The 19,583-nt window shown below is 40.8% G+C and overlaps 1 protein-coding gene across 4 annotated transcripts in view; it reads left to right on the top strand.

The window, feature by feature from the left end:
- Positions 1–19,583, top strand: part of LOC137324802 (aftiphilin-like) — a 77,952-nt gene that overhangs the window by 22,748 nt on the left and 35,621 nt on the right. For all 4 annotated transcript variants that reach the window (XM_067989514.1, XM_067989515.1, XM_067989512.1 and 1 more), the window contains exons 3-6: positions 12,310–12,449; positions 13,431–13,557; positions 14,363–14,419; positions 18,087–18,218. In XM_067989514.1, coding sequence (XP_067845615.1) covers positions 12,310–12,449; positions 13,431–13,557; positions 14,363–14,419; positions 18,087–18,218 — 456 coding nt within the window. The remainder of the gene's footprint in view (positions 1–12,309; positions 12,450–13,430; positions 13,558–14,362; positions 14,420–18,086; positions 18,219–19,583) is intronic.

Raw genomic sequence — 19,583 nt, 5'->3', positions numbered from 1 at the left:
TGCTGTTTTCTGCCCATTTTCAAGCCTCTCCCTCACTTTTTCCAGTCTCCCCTGCTGCTGCAGTCATTTGCAGCCCGTTAATAGGTTTTCCCTTGACCCCACAAGTTCTTAACCTCCTTTCTGCTCTTTCTGAACCTAAACCTTTCTCTGCCCCTAAACCTGGCTAATCCTTCCCTCCAAGTGGTAATTAGGCCTTGCCCATACCCTCTCCCATTAGTGATTTTGTCATCACCCATGGTGCCTCCCCATTTGTCTTGTGTTCATTAATTTCCTGGCTCTAAGCTGGGAAACCAGTAAAAGTTAAATGGTGGATTGAGTTAGTGAGGTCGGGAAAGTAAAGAGGGATGGGATGGAGAGTAGGGAAAATCATGGAGGGGAAATCAAAATTATCAATATTTAAATTGCTTAAAGCACTTAACAAATGTAAAGTTGTTGCTCACAACAGTAACTCGCTTTTAGCGGCGTAAGTGTAGGAACCTGGACTGGGACTTGGGTCATGGAAAGTGCGGGGTTCCTTTTGTGGCCTGAAGGCATTAGCAACCAGCGTAGTGCAGATTGGAGCAGTAGATGTGAGCTTGGGGTCCTGGCAGGGAGGGGTGCAGAATCCTGGCTGTGGTAAGGGGGCGCTTTAGCAGATAATCCTGCTTTACAAAGCCCTGTGTTACTAAACAGCGTTAAATAAAATGGGGCTTTCATACTTGACTCTTCTCCCTCCCCCAGCTGCCTGCAGCTTATGAGATAACCTCGACTCACCAGTCTATAGCGCTGTTCTGATCGTTTGCTCAGTCAGTGCCCTGCACCTGCCACTGGGAAATCTGGCCTGCTGCCCTCAACGGCTCCCTTCCCCATGCTACCCACCACCTCCCAGCTGAAAGAAGGAAGTGGGGAGGGAGGGAGGGAGAGTGAAGCAACACAAAGGTGACAGACAGGTAAGAGAGAATGTATCCTTTGGCTCATTGTGAGTAATGCCCAAGAGATCTGCTAGTATATACAAATGTTTTACTTAGCATGCGATCTGAACGCCACATCACACTTCCTGTGTCACATTTTGATATGACCAGTACATGCGCAGGTTTCTTACAGCTGTTTGGCTCAAATTTCATAGTCACAAAATAGTAACAAAGGAAGAGGTATGGAATGTACCAATCAAACACAAAGCAAAACAAAAAAACTATCAGTTAGGACCTAAAATGATATATAATAATTTAAGTATGAGCAGTCGAACATATCTACAGTTAACGGAAAGGAGAACGCAATCAAATCACCTTAAATATTGTTTGAAAAATCCCTTTGCCTGCTATCTTAGTTTGTCCTCCAAGCTGAGTACTTCGTACCGGAAATGAGGTTTGTAACATAATAAAGACAAAGTTTTTTTTTAAAAGATGATAATACCTAACCAACAGCATATTGTGTGTTTAAAATGCCTCCAGTTAGGTTTTCTATCTGAGAATCTGTATTTGTCTGAGAAGCCTGAGTGTTGAGTTCATGGTGGTTCTTGGCACCATCAATCTCAGCTGCAGAAACTCAACAAGGTTACAGGATGCAGATCCCAGCGTGCATTTATGCCTTCAACTTCCAGAATATTTCAGATGGTTGAGAGCAACACTGGTCATTCAGTGTGCCAGAGCATGTTTGTACACCTCAACCCCTTGTGCATCCTGTATGGATGGAAAATTACTGCAGATCAAAACATTCAAATGATTTTTGCAGGAGCAGCAAAAGTAATTGGAATTTCTTATTATGAAAAGACCAAAATGAAGGTTAAGCATGACTTTAACTTTTTTGAGGTAATTTTAAAAGCAAAAATTATATATACAATATACAAATTAACCTGCAACTATAAATCATCAAGTACAGTAAGGCAGCTGAACACTGATACAGCTGATGAGATGAGTGGGAAATAAGTTGGGCAAAAATTACTTGGAGCAGGTCTTTATATTTTACAATATATTCTAAACGGTTACACCAGTTTGCTTTTATTACTTTAACAACTAAAAATGCAAAATACTTTTTGGATCTGCTAGTCCATTCTAAAAGTCTTGGGCCCAGCATAGGTTTGTTTCACTCCAGATGTCACACTTTCTTACAAGTACATAACTTTTTAAAAAAAAAAACAGGCATTTTATCCTTTTTTTTTCCGATCTGGTGCCTGAAATTTACAAGAACTTTCCAATCTTCAAACCTCCCTCGTCAGACAAGAATGAAATGCTGACCTAAACATTTAGACTTTTTGACCTTTAAGGGTACTCAGGTTCACCGTAGCACAGTAATACATTGTCAATTACTTGGTTTCAGAGAAAATACCTAAACATGTCAGAAAATGACTGGTCATAAAGGAACAGACCTTGTTGCGCACACCAGCTCTTTAACAGAAAAATAATACAGTATGCATTAGATTTTCTACCCTTCTAAGACATAATATCTTCTGACTTAATGTGAGCAAAATCACAAAAGATCCATTAGCTCCAATAATTTTAAAAAAATTTCCTCTTGTTTTGAACAGGCCTCCTTTTCATAGAATGAAAAAGCTTGCATTTATATAGTGTCTTTCACATTGTCAGGGCGCTCTACAGCCAATGAATTACTTTTGAAGTGTAGTCACTGTTTTGTAGGGAAACGCTGCAGCCAATATACGCATAGCAAGGTCCCACAAACAGTAATGAGATAAATGACCAGTTAATTTATTTCTGCTAGTGTTATTTGAGGGAATAATTGTTGTCCAGGACATCAGGAGAACTCACCTGCTATTTTTTGAATAGTGCTGCGGGATCTTTTACATCCAACTGAACAGGCATTCGGGGACTTGATTTAATGTCTCATCTGAAAGTTGGCATCTCTGACCGTACAATCCTTCCTCAGTACTAGATTAACCTAGGTCAAGGGGGGTCAAACATATAGCCCACTTTCAACTGGCCTGCAGACTTCTGAACCTACTGGCTGACCTTGCTGGTGGAATTTGAATTCGGACAGGAAGCACTGATTGGCTGTCCTATACCTTCCAGCCGTTGGAAACCAGGTGCCTCTTAAATGAGGCGCATGGATTGTCAATTTGTCATTCACCTGGAGCATGTGGTCATTTGTAGTCTGGCTTCTCGCTGTTGTTGCATAGGCTGATTGCAAGCTAGGTGAGTGCATCATAGATTAGTTTTTAAAGACTACTTTGGAAAGTACTTCACCATTTTGGGGGCAGATACAGCTATGAATGTAACTAATTTATTGGTCTTGCAGCTTTATCTTTAGGAGTTATTTATAATGTGCACATAATTTATAAAATATTTCTAAAACTCACTTTTTTATAAATGAATAAGACAGGTGGCCTGTTTCTTGGCAGTAACTTTGACAGAAACCACTGGCTGCTTGGTGCATGGAGGCAACTGACTGTGACTTTTCCCCTGGATCACCACAGTCCCTTTAGGAGTGGGATGTCTGTGAATGAGGAATTTTCTAATTCTGTTCATTGTGAGATAACTGATTGTTGGCCCAAGCACCTTACTGGAGATTCCAAGGACCAGTCACATTTTTTTTTTAAAATGCCTATTTCATCAACTTTTTCTTCATTATTTTCCCAGTCTCCAGTTCTGGCTAGAAGGTTTGCTCAGCCATTGAAAGCTTTAAATGATTGGTGCCTTTTTATAGTGAGGGCATGCTTGGATTCTCATTCACATTTAGTGTGTGGTCACTTGTTGGGCGACAGTAAATAGAACTTGCCATTTATATAAAGCACCTTTCACAATCTTAGGACGCTCCAGAGCACTTTACAGGCAATGAAGTACTTTTAAAGTGTAGTTACTGCAATGTAGGAAATAAAATCTAAATGTAAGTGAGTACCAATATGGTTTATCTTTATCTATATCTTGCTGAATGTGACCCACACCAACTGCCAGGATATCGGATCAGGCTCATATAAAATGAGTTTGAAAGCCCTGACCTAGATTATGTGTTCCAGTCCTGGAGCAGGTCTTGAATCCATGATCTCTTGACTCAAAGGTGAGCATGCTAACACTGAGCCAGGCTGAGCTGGCAGCCATGTGATTTCACGGGAAATGACTGCTAGGGTATGTGTGAGAGTAACCCGGGTTATAAGCGCTCTCTCTCTTAGTAAAACAAATCTGCCTTTTCTACTTTCTTGAAATGACTTTTGAAACCCAGGTGAGGTGGTGGAAATTGTAGCCTCTTGCCCGCATCCTGCGTTTGGTTGTATAGGGTCTTGACCTGCCTCATCCATCAACAGTAACAGTCAAGCTATGGGCTTAATGTTTCACTGCATGTACTACAGTTATATTACAATGTGGTAGCAGAAATCTTAATATAGAAGTTTTAAAAAAAAAATACCAATGGTATAAATCCAAAATAAAAATAGAAAATGCTGGAAATGCCCGCAACACCTGAATGAGAAAGCTAGGTTATTGCTTTGAATGTAATCCTTCTTTACTCTCTCGGGTTACAATCTCTCTACAAATTCCCTTTTCTGCTTTTATTTTGGGAATTTTAATGTAGTTGCCTCTACTTCCTCTGCACTTATTGAAGCTTGTTTTGCCTCCAGCAGCAAGTGGTGCTAAAATCTAGCAAATTGTGAACTTTGAAACTTGCATTAATAATTTCTGAAGATTATTTCTAATTCGAGCAATACCCCTTTGATGTAAGTAATAAAAGAACATCTGACCAAATTAATACAGTCCTTTTAAATAAATTGAAGAGACTTGCTATATGTCAGTGTGGTACAAGTCAATAAGCCAGTTGATATGTTCAGATGATGTCAACAATGGGAGAAGCTTAATAGGTTTACGCTTATAGTGGTGATCCAGAAACCATAATCTATGATTAATTTTTAAATATATATATATTAAAGACTGCATACAATAAGAGACCATTGTGTTTGTGTCATTGGTTGAAACTGTGATTGAATAGTAATGGAGACTGGGCTATATCAAGGATTGAGGATAGTTGGCTGGTTAAAGGATTTTTGACTATATGTTGCTGGTATAAGGTACATTGCAGCTTCGTCCTTTAGTTGACCTACCTATTCACTTACTGTTGTACAACGCTGTTAGTTTTCCATTATTAGTGAATTATTAACAGATGTCAGACCCACTACATGTAACGTAATTTTAGCTTTGCAAAATTTAAACCACGCCACTGATGCAATTAAATACAAATGTTTAATCCTAAATTGCACAAAGTCACTAATCCCTTGCAGCAGCTTGTTTCTACTTCTCTACATCCCATGTGGGCCTAGGCCTATCATCATAATACCTTATGCCTTACTTACACAGATTACAGAAGCTTGTGATGCTACCTAGACCAGTGTTACCTAGCAGGAATCATTGACTAGCCACATGTGCTAATCTTAGTGGAAAACACCATACTCTCAAAATACAGATAAATGTACTTCACGTGTATATTTACTTAACAAATCTCTACCACCACGCAGTGCAAAACTTTGCTGTCTTTCTCTTTTTTTCAAAGTATGGAATTCTGGCATTCATTATCACACAGCATATCTTAGAGCAGCTTCTAGATTTATGTTCGGCAGTTGCGAGCTGGCTTCATTAGAGTGATTGAAAATGTTGACCCCCGCAACCAAGTTAAGCTGAACGTGGAACACTGCTTGGTGGCGGCAGTTCTCAAATCGGATTTTCATCCTCTGGACGGTTTGCCACATTTTCAGCATGGAGGTGGTCTCGGTCATTTGTTCACTCTGCAGCATCAGCGGATCCATCTCTAGTCCACATCTGTCCAGAGAGCAGTTCCACTGGTTTCCATAAGTTCTCAATGCCAACATAGAATGGATCTTTCATGAACTGAAAGACCAGACTAAAACTGTCGAAATTAGCAAATCTCTTCTCTTTTTTTTCCTAGCCAATTTTGAAGTCAGGCAGCATAGTGATCTGTCAAAATCATGGTCAGCTGTAAGTTTGGCAAGTGAGTAAAGTCTTACTGTTGTATTCGGCGAATGAGCAGTTTCACTGTTGTCTGAAATTCCGATATATGGCACACACGGGCACGAGCCGTCTTTCATTGTCCCTGCACATTCATGTTCAGTTCATTCAGTTGACTATCAGTGAGAAAGAACAAATCACACTTCCAAGCTTCATTTTCAATTTGCAACAAATTGTCCAATTTGATTTCTTGTCAAAGTCTCTGGTTGCAGCAGTTTAATAAACTTTTCCAACGCTTTTCCCCGACTCCAGCACACATTTGTAAAGTACACAATTTCTGAATAAGGGCATCAGTCTTTTTCAGTAGCTCGACAAACTGCCGGTGATTTAGTGCATTGGATTGGATAAAATTGACAATTTTTACAACAGTTTCCATCGCATCTTTCAACCAATCATCAGCTGTCATCTGAGTGCAAAGGCTCTTGGTGAATTATACGGTGAACGGGTTCCCTCAACTGTTCATTACACTCAAACCCACTACCTTTTCCCAGCATACAAACTACACCATCCCCAGTTACTCACTTCCCCAACTTAATTCTTACTACCTAGCACCACAGACTGCCCCAATCCCCAAAGTATTCCCTACCCCTTGAACTACTCACTCTTCCTCTCTACCATCACTATTCCGTACTCTCCCAAAATCCTCAATTCTTCCACCAACTACTCACTACTCTCTCCAAAGTACTCGTTACCTCGCATTACACCTCACTTCTCCAATTCCCTAAACTACTCTTGAGCCACCTTCCAAGTAACCACATAACCAACACCTCTCCCCAAGCACCATATTCTCTCACTCACGGTCTCTGCCATGTCCACCTTTACAAAGCACTATTTTCTCAAACTTGTCAGCAATGTGATACGAGATCCACTGGTAATACATTAAAAGTCTTGTGTATGTATGTACTTTCGGTACGTCACACTTCCTGCAACAATTTCCTGTCATGCCTATTTCTGCCATGCTTTACTGCACAAGTAAACTTGCCTAGTTACCTCTGATCGAGTGTTTAGGCTTCATCTCAAGTAGGTAGACTGTTGCTTTCTTAAGGTATTCCATCTGTGATTCCAAGATATCTGTCCACATTGCCACCCATGGAGCAGCTAAATTCTGGCCTGTGAGTTGTTGGTAGCTGTTCCCTTCTTGCTGTTGTTTCCCCAGCCCCTCCCTGGTATCCCCAAACCACAACTGTCTGCCACCCTGTCTCCTGCTGTAACCGGGCCCCATCCTTCTGTTGCGAGGCCTGAGATCGCAACCTGTACATCCAGAAGTCATGTTCCCAGCCATTGCTGGAAAGCAGCTTAAAATGCCCAAAGTGTATTTTCAGCACTTGTGAAAATAATAGTGACTAAGCCTGTTCTTAGCAACGGTTGGGAACATGGCTTTTTGAAGTGCGGGCGATTTGGTTGGGTGAGGCAGGGAGATGAGTCTCTAGATTTGATTGGGATGGGGCGCGATCCAGTATTGATGGGGGTGTCCAGTTGCTACAGTGAAGGAGGGTTTTTGTTGAAAGTGCTTCCCTAGGAGTGGGGAAATAAATCAATAGTCCTGTAACTTTCCATCAAAGTCCTATGTAACCCGTTTGTTTATGACGTAGGTAATGTTGTCCTAATATTTTCCAATGTTACCTGATGGTCTCGAATGTTTTCTGACTGCAGTTGCATACTCTGGGTGGGACTATGGAGAAAATTCTCAGTTTTGTCTTCAGGTGAAGCACGGTTAGATGATAAGAGCTGAAGACTGATCTTGATCTTGACCCTGTGTGCAGTGTCATATTAGATCGACTAGTTTATATTACTTACTTGCCAATATTTGTTTTAAATAGTACAGGTTTCTACATGTACTAGTATTCATTTGGTAGCTCACAGTGAGTCGGAGGATACATTTTGAGTGCAATGTAATGTACAATATATTAGAACAACAACTTATGATTTGAATAAGTTAATTTTCATTTCTTTTTACGAAGTATTGTAGAAGTGTGAGTGATTTTTTTGGGCTTGAATTCTATGCTCTGGTGCATATTTGTGTAGAAACTTGATTGCTATTAAAAGTTAGTTTCACTGTGTAGTTAATTTTATCTCAATTTGTTTGAAGCTCAGGATACATAGAAACATAGAAAATAGGAGCAAGTGTAGGCCATTCGGCCCTTTGGGCCTGCTCTGCCATTCAAAATGATCATGGCTGATCGTCTAACTCAGTACCCTGTTCCCTCTTTTTCCCCATATCCCTTGATACAGTGGAAGGTGGTAAGGAATATCTAGGAAATAGGTTGTAAAAACTGTATGCAGCAGTAGTGGGAAGTTGTGAGAAGGCTCATTTGAATTGGTAGTGTTGATGGGCCATTTTGGGGATGAACAACCAGGATCATGGATGCAGGAGCATTGAGGGGAGCAGGGGCTTGGAAGAACCGGAGGGTGGGATGTGGGGCATGGGAGAGGTGTCCGTGGTATTGGGCAACACTGTAATGGGGTACCAGAGTCTGGTAGAAGTGGGAGAGGGGTGTCAAGGTAAGGCAACATTGGGGGGGCCTGGAACATGGGAGGAAGAAGAGAGTTGTTCCAAGATGTGGGAGTACTGGGAGGAGGTTGTGGGTGTGACAGTGCTGGAAGGGTGAACTTGGAGAGTATCAGCACTGGAAGGCCAGTGGTGGGGTGTGGGAACATTGGAGAGGGGTTCCTGGGCATGGGAGTACTAGGATGGAAGTTGCGGGTTTGCTGCTGACAATGTGGTGACTGGTATTTTCTCCGGAAAGCATCAACAGTGGGGAGGGAATGCATGAGTGCTCTTCATGAGGGATGGGAGATGCGTTTACGCAGTTGCCTGTTTCTTACTATTTCTTTCTCACTCTCAGTCTTTGCCGTCTGCCATTTTTTCTCTCTAGGCTGTCACACACTTCCTTAAGTCTCTCCTATCCTATCCTATCCTCATCCCACCCTTTTGTATGTCTCCAATGTCTGTGAGACTCAAGATCTGTACTGATGTGCTCAATATCTTTTAGCTTTTTTGCAGCTTACAGTAAACTAGAAGATGTGAAGCAACATTTAAATATGTGGGGATGGGGAGAGGCCATTAGAGAGATGATGCAGAAGGTTGACTGAGAGGGAAGGCAGGGCTGAGAATTAGGACAGAAGTTACTGTGAGGGGCCTAAAGCCAGGAGGAAGCAAAGGTTTTAGGATAAACATGCAAAGGAGCTTGTAGCTTTGGAAGAAGTGGCAGAAATGGGAAAAAGAGGACTGGATTCAAGAGTAATTGTGGAGTATAAAATGATGGAGTGCTGGGATCTGTAAACACTTGGTGGCATTGCAGTCTGGAGCCTGGAAGGACTTCAGGATGGCAGGAACTGGCAGAAATGGGTGGGGGAGGGATGGAGGCTGTTGGTATGGGGCTTTGAGATTAGGATTGAGGGGGCTTGGCTGTATGTGACCCACATGTTGCTGTTTAGACACTCCTGTTATAAAATTGTGTATGTTCTGATTCAATGTGAGCAATCTCGGAGTATAGGCCCATTCTACTCAATTTCTCCTGATGGGACAACCCTCTCATCCCAGGAATTAATCTAGTGAACGACTAGACATCTACAATTACTGAAGTGTTATACCATGTAACACAGACGGTCCACTCGACTGCAACCTGGGAATCGAATCAGAACAGGACAGAGGCAGACCCTGCAAAGTCCCTCTCACTAACATCTGGGGACTGGTGCCAACTTTGAGAGCTGTCTCACAGACGAGGCTAGTTTAATTTGTTAACTACACCTACTGTCATTTATTTTAAAACTGCATTCTTCTTTGTGTGTCCTGCTGGTGGGAAACTGCTGATGAGCTGCAGGCTCATCCTGGGATGGTGATGGAGGAATCTGGGACATTAGCTGATAGTCACACTTACAGAATCATACCCATCTAAGGCTGTTGCTTGACTAGGGTTGTCCCATCAGGAGAAATTGAGTAGAATGGGCCTATACTCTCTGGAGTTTAGAAGAATGAGAGGTGATCTCATTGAAACATAAAAGATTGAGGGGGTTTGACAGGGTAGATGCTGAGAGGTTGTTTCCCCTGGCTGGAGAGTCTAGAACCAGGGGGCATAGTTGCAGGATAAGGGGTTGGCCAATTATGACTGAGATGAAGATGAATTTCTTCACTCAGGAGGGTTGTGAATCTTTGGAATTCTCCACTCCGGAGGCCTGTGGATGCTGAGTCGTTGAGTATATTCAAGGCTGAGAGAGGTGGATTTTTGGACTCTAGGGGATACGGGGATCGGGCAGGAAAGTGGAGTTGAGATTGAAGATCAGCTATGATCTGATTGAATGGCGGAGCAGGCTCGAGGGGCCACATGGCCTACTCCTGCTCCTATTTCTTATGTTCTTATGTAAAACAACATATCCTCCAACTTCCTGAAGCAAATCCACAGGTGATCTGCTAATATTAATGAAAAGTTTAAAGGAAAACAGTGTCTAGACTCCATCCAGGAATTTTTCTAAGTGGGTGCTCCTGATTCCTACGTCAAACTAGGAAGCACCTGTGAGTGAAGTTGCTCACTTTTGCTTAAAAAAAATGTGAAGTAGATAGTTTGCACATTTTGCTACTATATTACTCTTGGTTACAGTTTACAAAAGAGGTGTAAATATATATATAATGTATTTGTTTTCATTACAATTCAAGTTTAGATATATTTGAATTGAGAGTATGACATGGCTTACACGGTTGGAACTAGTTTTAAAAAAAAAAGCAAATTTAGCAGAAAATTTTTCACATAGTAACAGGAGGAGGCCATTCAGCCCCTCAAGCCTGTTCTGCCATTCAGTTAGATCATGGCTTATCTGTATCTTAATTCCATCTACATGCCTTGGTTCCATAACCCTTAATACCCTCACCTAACAAAAATCAGTGATCAGCAAGTGGAATGGACACCCTGCTGGAGTAGTGGAGCCAAAAACTCTGGAATCGTTTAAGAAACAGATGCTGCAATGGGCGGGGGGTGGGATGGGGTTATTGTGCAGTGCTTCTGGATGGATGAATTATGGTAGGCAAATGAGCTCTCTCATCCATAATTAACTTGTTGAATCGGTGGAGGATCATAATCATGGGTAAACTGACACCTGTTATCAGTAGTGCTTCTGTAGTTCTGCCAAATTGCTGCATTCGATGTATTGTATTAGTCACACCACATAGTGCAATTTGTACAATTTGAAGTACTGCAGATCATTGTAAAAATGTAGACATTGTGTAGAAGATGTTGACTCACTGCAGCGTTGGCCTATGGTTTATTTGCTTACTTCATGATGCATGTCTTGTGTTCATTCAGTGTTTTACTACTAAGTGTCGCCCTTGTGTATGTTATTAGATCCTCATCATCGCAGTATAATGCCTGCCCTCTATTGTGTTTTTTTAAATGATAATGTTTGCTCAGGATGTAGTGGGAGGAAGGGAAACTAATGGTGCACGAGAATTGTGGAGCCTGATTATGTTTGTTAAACTCCAATTCCCCCCCTTTCCCACCCCATGCTGGAGGTGATGTTTCCTTGGGGTATGGTTCCACACACACACCATGAAAATGGTGGTGACTGCTGGGGTAGGTGATAACGTATGCTGGTGTATAGTTCTACAAACCCACCTAGAAGTGGAGGCTTATGTTGGGGTAGGGTCCCACACCCCCATAATGGCGGCATATGTTGGGGTAGGGTCCCACACCCCCATAATGGCGGCATATGTTGGGGTAGGGTCCCACACCCCCATAATGGCGGCATATGTTGGGGTAGGGTCCCACACCCTCATATTGGAAGCTTATGTTGGGGTAGGGTCCCACACCATCACCCTGGCGTTGGTGACACATGCTGGAGCAAAGTGCTACAGGTGGCAGCAGTCATTTGGTCCCTTGCCCTAGTAACCATTCTTCATGTGTGAGCCTGGAGTGTTTGATAGCCGTCTTTGTCACTCACTTGTAGCCCATCCTTCCTCACATACTTCCAGAAAATATAATTTGCACAGCAATCAAGAACATGAATTGTGGCTGATTTTTTTTTTGTCCTCTTTAATACGAATTGGTTGTAAGCCAGAGATGGTGAGACAAATTGTAGTTCCTCCACTGCTAACCTTTCGGAATTGTGCTCTCTCCCTGCTGAACTGAAGGAATACTGGGTGGAGGCTAGGTTTTTAACTTGGAATGGAAGAAAAGGAGGAAAATAAATAACCAAAAGGGTTGCACTAATGATGACCCATCGTACCCTCTTGGTCTCACAGATGTGTAGCCTTGGGAGGACCTGTAGGTAGTCTATGGCAAATAGCCAGTGTTCTCATTTGATTTAGATGTATTGTGTTGTAGTAGTTAAAACTGAGGAAAAATTAAAATTAACGCCTGCTGTTGCCTGTTTAATGTAGGTGTCTCTGCTAAATCATCTGGAGCGAGTTTTTCAAACATGTTTTCCTCCAGTACCAGTGATCAAAGTAACAGAAGAAGAAATCTCTCTGAGACAGCTGCTGCAGTCTGGATTTGGGAAGGGAGAGCTGGTCAACAATGGGTAAGACTGCAGACAGCATAACAACAACTTGCATTTATACAGCACCTTTAACGTAGCAAAACGTCCCGAGGTGCTTCACAGGAGCACTTATAAAACAAAATTTGATACCGAGCCACATAGAGATATTAGGACAGGTGACCAAAAGCATGGTCAAAGAGATAGGTTTTAAGAAGAGCCTTAAAGGAGGAGAGAGCGGTAGAGATGCAGAGGGGTTTAGGGAGAGAATTCTGGGAGCTGAAGGCGCGGCCACTAATGGTGGAGCGAAGAAAATCAGGGATGGGCACGAGGCCAGAATTGGAGGAGCACAGGGATCTCGGAGGGTTGTAGGGCTGGAGGAGGTTACAGAGATAGGGAGGGGTGAGGCCATGGAGGGATTTGAAAACGAGGATGAGAATTTTAAAATTGATGTATTGCCGGATCGGTTGCCATTGTAGGTCAGCGCTCACAGGGGGTGATGAGTGAACGGGACTTGGTGCGAGTTAGAATACGGGCAGCTGCGTTTTGGATGAGCTCAAGTTTATGGAGGGTGGAAGGTAGGAGGCCAGCCAGGAAAGCATTGGAATAGTTGAATCTAGAGGTAACAAAGGCATGGATGAGGGTTTCAGCAGCAGATGAGCTGAGGCAGGGTTGCAGACGAGCGATGTTACGGAGGTGGATTCAGTTAAAATAAATTAGGATAAACTTAATTAAATGCATTGGTACTGATGAATCTTGGTACTGATAAGGGCTCAATATAAATTGAGCTGATAAATTTCACATACTGTATGTGACAACCAAAATGTTCTTTGTGTACTGTAGCAAGCAGTACTCTGCTTTGAATAATGCAATACAGTCTGTATGCTAAAATGAATAGAAATTAAAATAGAATCTATAACAACAGTATGTGAGTTACTGTAAATGAAATACTTCGAGAAGCAATGCTTAAGCTGCTGAGTCATGTGTTGTGCTCAATAGCCTTGTGATTTCTTGTGGGTTGTACAGGGAGTTGTTGTCTGTGTGGACTGAGCTGCAAGACGTGGATGATGCTCATGGCCTGAGGTACCAGTGGGGTGGTTCCCACAGCAACAAAAAGCTTCTGATTTCCCTGGGAATTGATACCAGAAACATAGTAAGTTATGGGGTTTGGGGAAAAAGGGGAAATTGCATTTCATTTATTTCTTGTGCAGTAAACCACAGTGTGACAAATGGAACCTATTCTCTCTATTTGAAGTAAACAGTTTTAAAATTAGCATACATAAATGTAAAGAAAAATGAGGCTTGTGTTTATGCAGCTCCTTTTCATGTTGAAACGACTGTATTTCACATTCATTCCTTTCTGAAGTGCACTGACTGTTCTTTGGGCAAATGTGACAGTCATTCTGCAGCAACAATGTCTCACAAACAGCAATGAGAAGAACAATCAGTTAATTTTTTTTGGTTATGTTGGTTAAGAGGAGTATTGGAGAGGAGAGCTCCCTTATCTTTGAAAACTGCCATGTAATCTTTAATGTCTACATTAACCACAAGAACAGGCAGTTATGGCATAGGTTTAATGTCCTTTCTGAAGGATGACACTTTTGACAGTGCAGTCATTCATCAGTACTGCACTGAAGTTTCAGCTTAGATTATGAGCTCAAACCCACAATCGAGTGGAAATGCTGCCATCAACTGAGCCAAGATGAGACAGAACTTTCAGTAAATGCAAGTTATCAATTTATAGGTGAACTTAGGTTCTTTTTTAAAAAGAAAACTGAAACTTTTAAGTAGCTGACCATCAATTAAATGGAATTAGAAAGCTGTTTATGCATCAGCTTGATGAGATTCAAGATCATTAAATATACTTTATTTCCTAAATGTTGTTGATTTGATATTTTCACTGCATACGATAGTTAATAAAGTGACAAGTATGATTGTAATTGTTTCTGTTTCAAAAGTTGTTTACAGGGCAGAGGAAACAGCCTGTCATAGTTCCTGCATATGCATCTGGTCTGGTAAGTTTAACTTGAAGTTGTACAATTGCTTCACTATGACATTTTAGTCACCTTTTATTTCAGCTTTGTACGCTTGGGTAATTTTGATTTCCTGAATATTAAAACAATGCAAAATGTTGGTAAATATATTATAGTGCATGCAACAAATTTCATCTGAATGGTGTTTCAAATGTTAAAATAAATCAAATGCAGAAACCCTCTTAACAATCTAACATTAAGGTAGATTTGTTGTAGACAAAGAAAATGACTATCAAACAATACAGTAAGTGGCAATATCACCTTGTGTAAATTGCTTCTTGGTGTAAAGTAGATTTGCTTACTGTGTTTATGTAAAGCTATCCATTCTTTATGGTGGATTTCAATTTAACACCAGCTTATTTCCAGAATATTCATGATAATTGCCCTTTTGCTTGTTAACTAACTGAACACTAGCAATATCTTGGTATTGTGTTTTTATTTTGGTTATCCATTTGACACAATCGGAACCCTATCACCATGTTCAAGAGTCTCTGAACCAGGCTACTGAGAAATCTGCAACTGTAGAATTTTTGTTTGCCCAATGTAATGTGCGTACACTCTCCTGATGGAGATAGCTTACTACTTAACTTCCGTGTTTAGGTGCAGGTTGGCAGATCCTAAGCTTAGGGACCCTCCAGTGTGAGCAGGAATACTGCTGGATTTTAACTGGCTAATACAGTACAGCTTACCAGTATAGAATGCCCTATCTGTTGGGGCATTGGTTTCCAGGGTTATCTGGAGCCAAATGGGAAGGTGCCCAGTTGCCGATTGACAGGACTACCCATCCAGGTTCCAATAGTGAGATGGACTTTAACGTGCCCTGGTTCAACTGTCAGATTGCCTAGTCTGCTACACAGGATAGGCTTGGTTTTGAACATCAATCAACTGGTGTCAGCAAGGAACCACCTCGACTCCAAAAAGAAAACTTTACTTACTTCCCCTTTCCCAAAGGAATTACATCGAATTACATTGAAACTACAGCACAGAAACAGGCCATTCGGCCTTACTGGTCTTTGCCGGCATTTATGCTCCACACGCGCCTCCTCCCTCCCTACTTCATCTCACTCTATCAGTATATCCTTCTCTTCCTTTCTTCCTCATGTGCTTATCTAGCTTCCCCTTAAATGCATCTGTTATTTGCCTCAACTACTCCTTGTGGTAGCGAGTTCCACATTCTCACCACTCTCTGGGTAAAGAAGTTTCTCCTGAATTCCCTATTGGATTTATTAGTGACTATTTTATATTTATGGCCTCTAGTTTTGGGTTCCCCTACAAGTGGAAACATTTTCTCTACATCTACCCTTTCATTATCTTAAAGTCCTCTATCAGGTCACTCCTCAGTCTTTTTTCCGAACCTGTTCAGCCTTTCCTGATGATATCTTCAGTTCTGGTGTCATCCATGTGAATATTTTTTGCCCCCTCTCCAAGTGCCTCTATATCCTATGAGAGGTTTGATTTGGCTTTGATTTTTTTTTTCCAATTGTTGCATGGCCTGTGCTTGTTTAGTTCTTGGTCTCTTTTGAATGGAAAAATTGTAGTCCAAGACTGAGGCTGCTTGTGTTTTGGTAGGCTCTGTTGCTGGTCATTTTATACGAAAATTGTAGTTATTACAGAAAATTTGCTGCTGCATTATGCTTATCGCCAAAATATTGATGGCTGAGAAAATTATGGTAAATACTTCAGCTGCAATACTTTTGTACCTAAGAAATGGGTATATGCTCTCAGATATAAAGTGCAAAAGAGTTCAATTTATTAGAATGTTCTGAATCACTAAACAATGTGATGGGATTCAAACCAAGTGATACAGAAATGACCATGAAAGTGTGCTACGTACAGAGTGAGCGAGAGAAGGGTGACAAAGAATGAAAGACACACAGATGAACAATTAGAAATGGAAGACAAGTAGAGATCGCAGTGTAGCAAGAGACACAACTTTTATTTTTGTCTGCAACACAACAGGTGATCAACTATTTATAAATTGGCACTTCAAATGTAATTTTGCAATGATTTGATGGAACTAAATGTGTTCTCAACATTCAGTAATGTTTCATAATTAGTTTAAATTGAGGTATTCTGTTATATGGCATGACTAACAGAGGTAGTTTTACACCCCTCCCCCTCACTCAAGAAAATGATGGAACCAAAATAATCTTAAGGGTGGGTACTTTTTGAGTTCCATTGGGTTATGGCCATTCTAATATGCGAATTTAGAGATTGAATGTTAACATTCAATTACTTTTAGAAGTTACTATGTTTACAGATTCACTAATGTAGTGGGGTGACATGAAACAGCTAGTTGATATCCTGTGGTGTTGGACATGGGGATAGGGAGAAGGGGATACTGTTTTATTAGTTTATCTGGCAAATATTTTGTGTAAAAGACTTTCAGTGCATGCATCTTCTGAACTCTTGTTTAAAAAATTATCTCTGCACAGAATAGATACACTTTTAATGATATTCTATGTACACAAGTATATTTTTATCATTTGTTTTTATACATGAATTGATATATTCAAAAATTGCAACCAAAGCTAGATTGTAAATTCTGCTTCTCCTGAACCGTGGACACATTCTTAATTCAGTTTCTGTAAAATCCATTCTACAGGTCATGAATGTTTTAATGAACTGGAAACCCTTTTGCACTAGTACAGTCTAGAAGTATTGCACAGTGCTCTTTATATATTAAAAAAACCCACAGATATAACTTTATGCTATTGCAGCCAATACCTGTAGAATGGATTATGTGGTAACTATAACAGATTGTGGTTTACTTAGCTTTACACAGAGTTGATAGAAAAGCATTGATGGAAATTGATTGTCGTTCTTGCTCTGGAATTTCTTGATTCCCAAATTCTTAATATTTGAAAAGCAAAGAAATTGGGCTTGCTGTATGAATTCTGTGTTTAAATTTAGTTTGCAATTCTTAAATGTTCGCAGATTTTTGACAATTGTCATTTGCTCTGCTCGTGTCAGTAAACTAAAATGGGTGTCATGTTATTCCAAGAAAGATCATCCAACTCATCAACATAAAAAGTGAAAATAAAATTGGCCTATCAGCTATCAATCACCTCTGCTTCTATAGGCAGTATTGCAGTCTGCAGTGATGGTGTTCCACTCCTTGGACCACTCTCCATCACCACAGTTAACCAGCAACAAATGGGTCTACACGATGCCTGCTAAAATTGTTTTAACTTTAAGTCTGTTATTGTTTCAATTTATGAATAATGTGTTTTGGCAGGCATTATTACAATCAAGAGTACAGTGCTCTGCAGCTTTTCTGGTAACCTTAATATTCAGTCATTGGTAGAAATTGAAGACCATTTAGATAGGTGTTACAGATAACCCAGTATATCTTTTATTTGTTACTAATGATTCTTATTTTATTCATTTGGTAAGAGCTTAAAAGGTAAATTTTGCAACTGCACGCTGCTAACATAGATTCTCACCTGCTTGGGAGCACATAATTGGGAAATTGTGAGGTGCAGCCACTTTGTCTCTATTTTGCTGGACAGAACTCATGGGCTGTGCATGTGCAATTTCCCGATTGTTATTTCCTGTAGGCAAGGCTGCATGCCAGGAGCATATAATCACAAAATCTGCCATTTAGAGTATACTTTGTTTCTGTACCTTAATTTTTTGTTTGTTTCAGGGCATGTTAGAACCCACCAAAGAACCAGTAAAACCAATATCGGCTGCAGAGAAGATAGCTTCAATAGGTCAAACACCAACTGCAAGCATTTCACCCTCAGAGATGAGTACTTCCACATCTCATCAAACCCAGGTAATGATAAACTACCTTTCTGTTTTCACTATTAAATGATACATATCTATTTATAGCCTCTTGCTTGTATTTACCAGTAAGCTGGTTAAGGGGATAGAGGAGGAGGATAATTTTGTCCTAATGCTTGTATGTTGCCGAGCTTTTTTTTTATAATATAACTTTCTCTTCCTGTTCTTTCCATCTCAACATTTTTCTGAAGTCTCATTGCGTCACAAACTTCCCCTGGCAAGAAGGTGGATTGGCGACCTGTTCCCAGGCCTGAACACTGATTTTTGTAGCTGACTGCTAGAATGATTTGGGTGACTGATCATCTAACTCTCTGTCCCCTTGTGGGGAAATACCTTGCTCATTTAAGAACTCTCCACAGTAATGAGGCAGAGGTTGGAAAACTTAACGTGGAGAATTATGGATGCAACTTGTGTAATATATTCAAAATTTCAGTTACACAATTTGCCACCCAACAAACAAATTAAGATGAATGTAAATAAAAAGTAACTGCCCCACTATTTTTAATGCATACCAATTTTGAACGAAAATTAATTTGCATTATAAATTAAGGGCAATGAGGATGGTGTATGAGTTTATTCTATTGATGAGCAAAGAACTGGTAATTCTACTTGTCCAAGATTTAGCATAAATCTATTATTCTGCACTGTTTCTGAAGTATATTATATAGTCTATATGGGATCATTATAAAAATGATGTAATTATAAACACAATTGCTTTAGCACTGTTATAGAATAATTTCTTAATTTTATCGGAACTACAACTTGTATTTATATAGCATCTTTAATGTAGAAAACTCAGCTTCACAGAGGAGTGATCAAACACATGGATGCTGAACCAAAGGAGGAGATACCAGGAGGATAACAAACCGCTGGTCAATCATGTGGGTTTTAAGGAGGATCTTAAAGGAGGAGAGGGAACTTGAATAGTGATGGTTTAGTGCCTGGAATTCTACAGGCCAATGCTGAGGCAAAGGGAGGGGGCAAGCACAAGAGAGCAGAGTCGTGGATGGAGAGTTTGGGGTGGAGGAGGGTTTATGGGGCTGGAGGAAGTTAGAGATATGGAGGCGAGTACCAAGGGTACAGAATTTGAGGCGCAGGCTAAAGACAATAACTGGATGAAATTGTGGCTTTTCCAAGACTGGATGTCCAATAAGGTATCTAACAACACAGGCAGGGGAGGGGTTGAAATGGGGTAGTGGAGATGTAAAGTTGGGTGTGGGCAGCACTTGTGGAAGCTCAACACCAGGTCTGTAGATGAGGAAGAGGAGGGGGTCAAGTATATAGATCCTTTGGCTGGGAAGAGAGGCCATCGCTGGAGATGCTGTAACTACAATTGGATAGGTAGGAATGGAACCAA

This window comes from Heptranchias perlo, chromosome 8, assembly GCF_035084215.1.
Source record: "Heptranchias perlo isolate sHepPer1 chromosome 8, sHepPer1.hap1, whole genome shotgun sequence".
NCBI classification, from domain to species: domain Eukaryota; kingdom Metazoa; phylum Chordata; class Chondrichthyes; order Hexanchiformes; family Hexanchidae; genus Heptranchias; species Heptranchias perlo.
The sequence above is the reverse complement of the archived record's forward strand: the minus strand, read 5'-3'. Positions and strand labels throughout refer to the sequence as shown.